At 41.2% G+C, this 9872-nt stretch overlaps 1 protein-coding gene across 2 annotated transcripts; it reads right to left on the bottom strand.

The window, feature by feature from the left end:
* Positions 1-2900: 2900 nt before the first annotated feature.
* Positions 2901-9399, bottom strand: RB195_019045 (uncharacterized protein; the record flags this gene model as incomplete). Of its 2 annotated transcripts, XM_064186728.1 has the most annotated exons (13): positions 2901-2990; positions 3133-3270; positions 3348-3410; positions 3470-3568; positions 3639-3746; positions 4513-4637; positions 4787-4931; positions 5548-5664; positions 5865-5963; positions 6036-6147; positions 8681-8754; positions 9131-9233; positions 9296-9399. In XM_064186728.1, 13 exons carry the CDS (start codon positions 9397-9399, stop codon positions 2901-2903), a joined length of 1377 nt encoding a protein of 458 aa, XP_064042609.1. The 2 variants fall into 2 exon arrangements, with proteins under 2 accessions (XP_064042609.1, XP_013303691.2); XM_013448237.2 differs by lacking the exons at positions 9131-9233; positions 9296-9399.
* Between the last annotated feature and the right edge of the window lie 473 nt (positions 9400-9872).

The following is a 9872-nucleotide window of genomic DNA, read 5'->3' on the forward strand; positions in this document are numbered from 1 at the left end:
AACACCGAAAATTCCGAAAGCTAAGAAGTTCAGATTTTTTCCTCCATAAACGTCTTAATTTGTTACATGTTTCTTTTTTCAGAAGGTTTGTTTTGTTTGTTTGTATTTCTTTCCAAAAGCTTGTGAAATTGAAGCTGTATGTTTCTGATGACTGAGAACTATGTAGAATTCTCGTCACCGTTCATTTATGTTCAAATATTAATGTCTCTCTGCTACGCCGAATCGCTAGAGAAGTCACCCATCGAAGGTGTGAGATGCCTAGCAGACTATGCGTGGGCTGCGATAACCATTCCAGCCATAGAATATCACCTACCCTGTAAGAGGGCGGAATCAGTGTTTAAATTTTGAAGTTTGTAAATAAAGGTGAATTCAACATCATTCGAAAGAGCGTCTTTTTGTGAGGAGAACTGGCTATTTGAGATGCTGAAAAAAGTCATAGAGGCTGCAAAAATTTCTGTTTTGCGAAACCAGGCGAAATTTTCCCCAATTTGGTCACTCGAAAACCATGACCAGCTATCATCCAATGTTAGCGCCTAATGCACTTCTCGTAAAGGAAGGAGAGTTCTAGGCATGTACCGAATTGCGAGACTTAAGCGTTAATTCTAACCCGTTAACAGCCGTTCAAAAATTTCACCAAATAACGAAATAGAGTAATGTTGTAAGTTTGACACTGGAAAAACTAGACATTTTCGAAGCTAGAAACTTACAATATGAACTATTGTCAAGTACAAGTTGTTCACTGAAAAATTCCCGAGGAGATTTTTCACAACTTGGAAAATATGGCTTTTTATTAATCTTCGAAGGAGCACTTTCGTGAATTTCTGAAGAGAATGGAAATTTCGAACCAACATATGATGTGGGGTACCAAAATGCTCTAAATAACCTCTTGATTGTGGATGTAATAAACATTTTGTCTAATTTCGAGAAATAAGCGGAAATCCTATGAACACTCCTTCCTTCCATGGAGATGTATCCGCGGGATATGCCAATGGAAGGATTGCGGAGGTATGAAAGTAATTAACGGGGCTTGAGGAAACTTTGCCCGTTTTCAGGCCACACATTTGTCAAAAGTAAATTCTCGAAGTATATTTGAAATCACCAGCTCATTTACTTTCGAATGATACTTTCAAAATTTAATTTTGACCACTTCCAAGAATTTCGACGATTAATCCGTCGGCGACGGATTTTGGGACAAAAGTTAGTAGCGGTGTTGTAGCTGAAAAAATGGTAAATTTTTGCTCCTATTTTTGTATTTTTCCTAACTGGCTCCACACAGAATCAAGACTCTTATGGAGATGAAAAATTGCAGGTAAATCTTTTTTGATGCATCTATCAACATGACGACGGACTTTTCAATCGCAATATCGTATTCAAGCAAAAGTGAGGAAATTTTGCATTTTTGGATTTGTGTCAAAATGCGACTGCAACAACTCAGCCAGTAAAAGATAAAGTGGATAAGGTTTCTGGCGTTAATCAATCCGCTTGGGATGCGCCCCCACCTTCACTTGAATTCAAAATCCTTTGAAGTTCACGAACGTCTAACTGGCCTACACAGTGACCTGTGGTGGCTAGCCGAAGTGTCAAGTCAGTGTTTTTATCCTCCCAGACAGGTCTGGTACCAATTTATCAACTCCGGAGGAATAAAAGGTTTAGTGGGCACTAGGGCGGCTTCGAACCTCCGATCGATCGCGCAGGAAGCCAACCCTCTAACCGCTACACTACATCCAACCTTACTGAGCCGATACCTTGTAAAAAATTACTCAGCTCGGAATACGATGCAGAGGAGAATATTTTCTGCTAGAGTTTTGTTCTCCTTTCTTCACATTTTGTTTCGTTCTCTCGAATGATTTGTTGAGAAAAAATTTGGAAATTTGCTCAAGTTCCCAACTTTTTCTCTACTGATCTGCACGAAAACCGGAATTTTTCCAAAAACGGCAGCTTAATTATGCACACTTACCTGTACCTCGAGAATTTGTGCCGAGTAATAAATGTTTATTTCAACTTAACGAAATCCACTTTGGCCCGGGCTGATTCCCAATCAAGGACAGTGTTTATTGCTAAAACCACCTCTAAATCGCGCGAGAATGCTACGAATCTATTCTTATTCATCTGAATTTATTTTACTTATTACTCATCATATCATTTCATTCTTAACTTATTAATTGAATTCAAAAATCTTATTTTTTACATTTGACTTTGATTTGCTGTATGAGCGACTAGAAAGGACTAAGGATAACATGCCTGGCGTAAACCAATCCGCTTGGGATGAGCCACCACGTTCACATCAATTCAGAATCGCATGAGGTTTAGGAACGTGTAACTAGTCTATACAGTAACTTGCAAGGGCTAGCTGATGTATTAGTTCAGTGTTTCCAGCCTCCCAGGCAAGTCCGGTTTCAGTTTATTGTGCGCGGAGGGAAGAAAGGCTTGGCTGGTGCTAGGACATTTTCAAACCAGCAACCGAACGTGCAGACACAACCGAAATTACCAACTGCGATGCGCCCACCGCATTTCCTGTGATACGGATTGGATTGTTCTCCCTCCTAGATAATAATTCCTTTTTGTTTGTGTTTGCCACTTCGCGCCTCATCCCCGTTCGCAACTCATTGGCAGTGCTAATGATGTTTGGCAACTTACTGATTTTTTGACGATGGCGCGCTCCTCCGCCAAAAACTAAAGTCTAATGGAAAATCTACTGAGCACTAAACCACTGATATGTTACAGACTTTATACTAAGACCGTTCAAATTCATTACAAGATTTTCTGCGTTGAAAAAAAAATCATTTGTGGCTAGACATTGGAGTATGGTAGTTTTGTTAAAGTCAAACAATGTGTTCAAGCATTTTATTCACAGCACGTCATATGATAAAACGCTCCTTTATGCACCAAAAACCTCGCATCTATGAGCTCTTTGGGCGACTAAGAAACTGAGCTATCGCTTTTGCACACTCCTTAGATTGCCAACGCTCACATATGATTCTGCATTCCTCCTGAAAATAAAACAGATCACTGTTTCCGAGTGAGTAACCAAAAGACAGAACATATCTAATTAGAATTGATAGGAACAATTCGAAACTGCTTGAATGAATGGCAACCACACAATATACATCGCACTTAACAGAAAATACGAACTTCGTTGACTTTGGTCAACGTGTCCTTCAGATGCGATCGAAGAAGCTTTTTATTGATGCGTAAACTCTCCGGAGGGAGAGATGAATGTTGTTTAACAACTTCATTAGCCTTTTTAGTGAATTCGCTGTGAGGCACGACCTGAAAATTACAAGATTCGACAAGTCTCAAAACAAAATATAGACCTCAAAATATAGAGCATTGTCTTTTATTCCTACCTCGTTCACCAATCCTTCATCGAAAGCTTGCTGAGCAGTGAGTTTCTTGTTTAGAACTAGAAACTGAAAAGCAACATTCAAGTTCTCAGAGCATAAATGAATTGAATTAAAAAATAACAAACTTCAGCAGCTTTGAGTTGTCCCATAAGAAACGGAAAGGTGTAAGATGAAGCGCCTTCCGGAGATTGTCCAAGAGTAGCAAATGGAGTATGAAATGTGCACTAAGCATAGAAAAGATAGTTGAAGTAGTTCTTTTTTTGATAGTGTTCTAAGAATTCAGTAGCAAGAGACCTTGTCAGTTGCCAAAACATATTCAAAGAGTGGTATAACAGTTACAGCAATTCCAACAGCAGGACCGTTGATCAAACCAATGAGTGGTTTCTCGTGGTCAATGTATGCCTGAATATACAAAAGCTAGGGCGCTGAGATAGAGTCATTATCATGAATAAGCAGACCATAATAGCCACTCACGTCTGACTCAATGCGCTACTACTCTTTATATGGAGAGGGTATGACTTCTTATAAAATTTTTAAATAACTGCAGGTTCTCAACAGCTTGTAATAGAACGTCAGTTTGAAAAAAAAAACAGATTTGATATGACCAATGCAGGTCTTTATTTAGAGTGCTTTGTGAAGCGGTAACGAGAATTTCGATGAGTGGTTGACTATTATTCAAAAACATACATACACACATTGAGAGAATGTAGGAAGGAGTAGAATACTTCAGCCAGTTTATCTGAATTAATTGGGAAGGAAGATTTCTCTCCACTTTTACAAATCCAATACTACTAGTCCATACAGCCCAATGAAACCAGGTAAGTGGTGGCGTGGAATGAAATTACTTGTTCAAAAAGCATGGTTAACTCGGCAAAGCAGTCACAGCAGCAACAGTCGTACAGCCCACTCAACGTGTTTTGATCTACAATGCCAAATCGTGTAAACATTATGCACAAGAGGCGCACACCTCTACTGCTTGCAAATGACTACGAGGGTATTGTTGCCAGCGCCACTAGTGCTTGGCTTTGCGCCAGAAGGCAGAGTTACGCGGGAGTCCCACACGATGGACGGAGATCTTCCGCGGTCACGGTAAAATCCTAGCATGAAGATCAATAATTTTTGGAAAGTATATGTTTACCTGCACTGAATTAAACGCTACTCCAAATACCTGAATGTATCGTTTCAAAACGAGAGCCGCTTCTTCGGCCATTGCTTTAACTTCGTCCTTGCTAGCGGATGCCGCCTTTGCAAAATTGCTGAGATCATTTCCGGAACAGAAGAAATCCCCAGTTCCTATTAAGCGATTAATTTATCTTTTTTTCGGAACATAAACGTGACACTTCATCCCACATAATCTCAAAGGTGAAACTGGACATTTTGAAATCACAAGGAATAAAAGTATAGAAATTAGTATTTAAAGGTGTCGTATGTATCATAACTACCTGTCATAACAGTGACTGAAGTTGAATTATCCTTATTCGATGCTTCGAGAGCTGCTATGATACCATTATACATACTCAAAGTAAGAGCATTAAATTTTTTGGGACGATTTAACCTGATTGTGAAAGCCTTGCCATCCACGTAAATCTGAAAAGAAACCTTCGTACAATAAACATTCTACTGCTTTATTTTGTACTTACACATTCAAAGAAAATATTTTGTTACTTCTTTGTCGTATTCAACGTATATTTGCCCAAACCACAAAAAAGTCGGAAAATAAAATAAATTAAACAAAGTAACAGGCACAGTAAGAGGATCTCCTTAAAGAAGCAAAGCTTCAGAGCTCAGAGACAGCACACACTACACCATTCGATTCTGAACTGTCTACTCTCCGTTACATTTACAACTGTTCTATAAAGTTGTCCTAAATAACAAAGTGTAGCCTTATCGTCGAATAGGCGCCCAGAACCCCGGAGAATTATGTTTGATTTCCAATTCTTCGTTGTTTTCCACCTTAGGACAAAAAAAAACATTTAAGAGCAACTGTCTTCCGTTTCAGTTCCAAAAGCTTTGAATTGTTCACTCACAGTGAACGTGAAACAGTCGGGAACCAAAACGAAAGGTACAGACGTTACTTCTTTCTTTTAAAGTTATTTACTCCTAGTTCCACAGCCTTAAGAAGTGCTTTTATATATCTTTTGCTACGAACTCTTTAAGGTGCATTAAATCCATAAACATGAGAAAACTATGTGAACACACTCACGTCTAGGCCGTCAACAGGTTCCAAACCCATAACACCTTGACCGCTGGAAGGAGAGGTTGATTCTTGAGCACCGACCAACGTATTAACCAACTTTGCGTATTTTAGCTGCGCTTCCTCCTGAGATAATAGGGACATTCCGAATAGTATACCACATGAAGAAAACTCGATGGAACAGCATAGTATTACTTGCGAAATCAAAGGACACAATGAATGAATGTATCCTCATAAAGTGCATGTGGAGGTTATTTGAAAGCTTCCATGTGAATGTCTCTCCTTATCTATATCGAGGTGACAGAGTATTGTGCAATATAATGTACCTGACTTATTCCCTTGAACTTTGTCCATGCATCATACTTCGCTCTACCTGCGAAATCCATCATTCCAGGGCGGCTTCCTTGCACATCCCCGACGGTGGCCTACAACGATTTTCCTTATTGAATATCAGCGATGTAAACAATGACCAACGAAGAACCTGTAGAAATGCACACCTGCTTGAACAGAGCATAAATTTCCAGTTTGACATCAACATCTGGCTCTTCTGCTAGAGTTTTCAAGTCTTTTTGTGCTTTCTCAAACAACTCTTTATTCGATGCAAATGTCCTGTAAACAAACAACAACAAACATCGATGAACAACAGGGGCTAAGAAAAAACTCCCATAATGAAATACACGTGTACGGAGATGAATTTGAGAATGAAGATGAAGAGAACACTAAACCGATAATGGCCCTAAGACCCAAGCATTAGCCTTAGAGGATCTATGACAAGTATGCGAAAGTTCCTAAGAGAAAAAAGGAAGACAGAACTTCCAGAAATAGGAGTGCAGTTGAGTGCCCCCTACCACATTTTCCCCATGACCCTTCTTAGTCTTAACAGGTGCGCAGTCGGATCCCAACTACATGAAGCACGTTGAAGTCGCATAAGTCTGCAGCGAACAATGGTGCTAGCAGGGGTCCTCACTCGATCCTAACCGCTGCGCTTATGCAACTGCACCGTGCTACATGTCGTTTTGACATTACTATTGTTCGGTCAAATCCCCGTGTTGTTGTCGCGAGTACTAGACATGCGGAGGAACACTTTTACCTTACCTTCTCGTTCGAAAAACGATACGAAACGATACGCTACAAAAGAACCAATGAGAACTGCTTTAAATGTGTACGGACACGGAGGAATTACGTTGTTAATTTAAAAAAAAAACTAAAACTAAAAACAACATTCTGTAAGTAGCCACCTGAGTTATCATCCTATATGATAATGTACGTAGTTCATGTGTTTCTGTGCAACGAAAGTGAGAATGCTTCAACTTTAGCCTGGTATATTCGTCAAAGAAGGGGCAACGGCATCAGATCCCTAAGACGCCACCTGGGTGCAGTGAGATAAGTGAAGTTGAGGGACCGGAAGAAAGTGAGATGAGTGCCACAACGTCAGAATTTTAGACCAAGAGACATGGAGAAGGCACAATGATAGGTCTGTTTCGCTTTAAATCACTCGTCTGTGCAAATAAAATGAACAACATCGGAGAGTGCCGTACAAAATCTTATAGCACACATTCCCGTCTTAGACTCCATCAGAATTCACAGAGGCGCGGCCGTTAGGTATTTGTGATCCTCTAGAGAGTTTATCGTCAGTAGCGCCGAAACTAGAACAAATGACAAATGGACACGAAGCACCGCTCGGGTGCCACCTTTTAGACTGACGAAGGAGCGGCCGGCAGTCGAAAAACGTGAAGCAGCGAGTAAGCAACCACCATTGGTACCGTCAATGGGTCGCGAAGGAGGATTGAGACATGAAGTGATTAACAGAACAAAGAATATTATTGAGGAGAGAAGGGAAGGTAGTCCATACTAAAAGCAATATACCAACATAGTTAGTCCCAGGAATGAAGCAGTCACGCTTCTTCGGTCACATTGTGAGGACCGTCTGATCGTCTTGTTCAAGTTGTCCTGAGAATGCTTCCAGATCCTAACCTAGAAAGACCTTCTGGCCGTAAAAAAAAAGTTCTGGAGGTGGTGATGGAGGATCTGAAGACACCTGGCGTTGACAGCAGTTCAGTCGAGACGTAGAATTCCGCCGCTTATTGAATAGCGACGAGTGGGTGGATCCTATGCGAACTTTAGCTGAAGGTTGAACAGGATGGACTTGGATATGTTCAAGGAAGACACATCTCGGCGAAGGTAGGCGCGCCTGCCGATTAAAAGTACGTCAAGTCACCAGGAGTGAAATAATGATCAGCTCACTAGACAGAGCGCTATTATCGTGACTGAATGGGATTGGTGGCGCCCCATTCAAATGGTCAAAGGATCTGACCCTTTTGCAAGCATATTTTTTGCACAGGAACATTGAAGCGCCAGCCGCACAGCGGCTGACAATACTACCCCGTCGATGTAAGCGGGGATTGGTGTCCTAGAGCACTCATCTGCTGATACAGGCTAGAAACTGTAGATGTTCGGATCATCATCGACTTCCGCTATCACATCTGCCACCTTTCCACTCCTCTATATGTGCGATTCTCGTATCGTCTCCTGTTACACACATAGCTTCATGTGCTCTTCAGGTTTTAAAATCCAAGCAAATTTCGAAATGCTGTGAACCATTCAGAAGGTGAGGAGGAATTTCAACGAGAACGTCCCCGTCTGAGCGAGATGAGAGGAGCACGGCTAGGAAATGAGGCTGGGACAACGAAATGGGAGAAACGGATTTGTTGCTTCAAACTTCAGTTTACTTACAATAACAACACATTAACCGATGACCTGAATATCATTTCGCTTCGAATACCTCTGCAGTGCCTCTAGTATGCACTACACTCTTTTCCGCTTTCTTCCACAATTACCATTATCTTTCTCTTCGTCCCTTCTTGCCCCAATCGTCTTTCGTGACCCATTGAACGTATCAATGGCAGCTTCTAACTCGTCCTTCCGTGGCTTTTTTCTGAACGCGGCGTGAGCGCTGCCGACCTTGTTGTGATCGTTCGATAATCATGGAACAGTGGAGTTGAAGGCGTTCTCCGCTGTGGATGAGTCCCCCCACCGAGGAAAGCAAAGTTACGGTGGTACGATTCTATATTTGGACTTAACGCCAATAACCTAGGATAATAGTCTTACGTTCCTTTAACAGAATGCACAGAAGGAAACGCACCTGACAGGTAGTCGTTGAGCAACGAAGGCACTTCGGCATAGTGAAGCGATCGAAGTTGAGCATCGGCGAATCATCTAAACTAATAATGTTGTACGAGTGGGACCGCTTTTACACCTTTTTAACATATGTGAGACAGAAGTGTGCTGATTTGTTATAACCTAACATTCTCTACAGAGACAAAGGAGAAAGACCGAAGCATTCACCGCACACACTGATCAAACGTTATTCTACGAAATACTCCACTTCATAAAAATTAGTCTCAAAAGTTGTGGCTGCTAATCACGCCAGAGCTGATCAGGGATACTTGTAGGTAACTGCCACAATTCTACGTCACAAATCCGCCGAAGATTTCTCATTTTTGAATAGCGTTCTGAATAAATGGCACTTTCCCCGCCTCTTTCTCATTTATTCCAAAGGAAATCTAATGAAGAAAGATCGTTTCGTACTCACAGAATACTGATCAAATGTGTGGTCGATAAAAGGAATGAACACAACATGGAAGAAGAGGCGTCGGCGAACGGTGGGCGGGATAGTAGTTTGTGAACTTTGTGCTCTGACCGCCGGAGAACACGCGATACAATCGGGTCAAAACAACCTCAAACCTGATGTGGGAACCTCATTCCGAGGGCAACCACTCCTGGAATTCCACCAAATTTCAGGTCGCTTCCACCTGACAACACTATTGTTGTTTTCAATTCGTTATTCTCAAGCAACTGCATTAAAGGGCGTTGGAAAAGATTTTGAATGTTGGGCTCTCTCAGGTGGTACGCAGAGTCCAGAGCATAATTTCTAAGTATCACAGTGGAATAAAGAAAAACTCCCTCTACAAATTGTAAGATTTAGTACACTTAACAGTACAACTTTTTACACTTATAAAATTTACGGAATGGAAGCGACTACGAAGGATTTCATTGCTCATTCGGTAAAAAGGAAGTTGCTCTGTCGGGTAATATCACCACTAATCCGCTTTATGTACTTTCTTTTCATCACTCATGAAGAGCAGAAATATGCATTGTGGATAAACTTTAGCTCGTAAGGCCTCTGAAGTTGTAGAGGGTGTTTCTGTTGCCTCCCTCCCTCCCTCATGCATGACAAAGAAGTGGTGGTTTTCTCTTCTCTCTTCTTTTTATCCATTAACTAACATTAGTGATGTTTGATTTCTGTTGGTATTGGTTCATTTCTTCCCGGTCCC

The sequence above is a fragment of the Necator americanus genome, chromosome II, assembly GCF_031761385.1.
Source record: "Necator americanus strain Aroian chromosome II, whole genome shotgun sequence".
NCBI classification, from domain to species: Eukaryota; Metazoa; Nematoda; class Chromadorea; order Rhabditida; family Ancylostomatidae; genus Necator; species Necator americanus.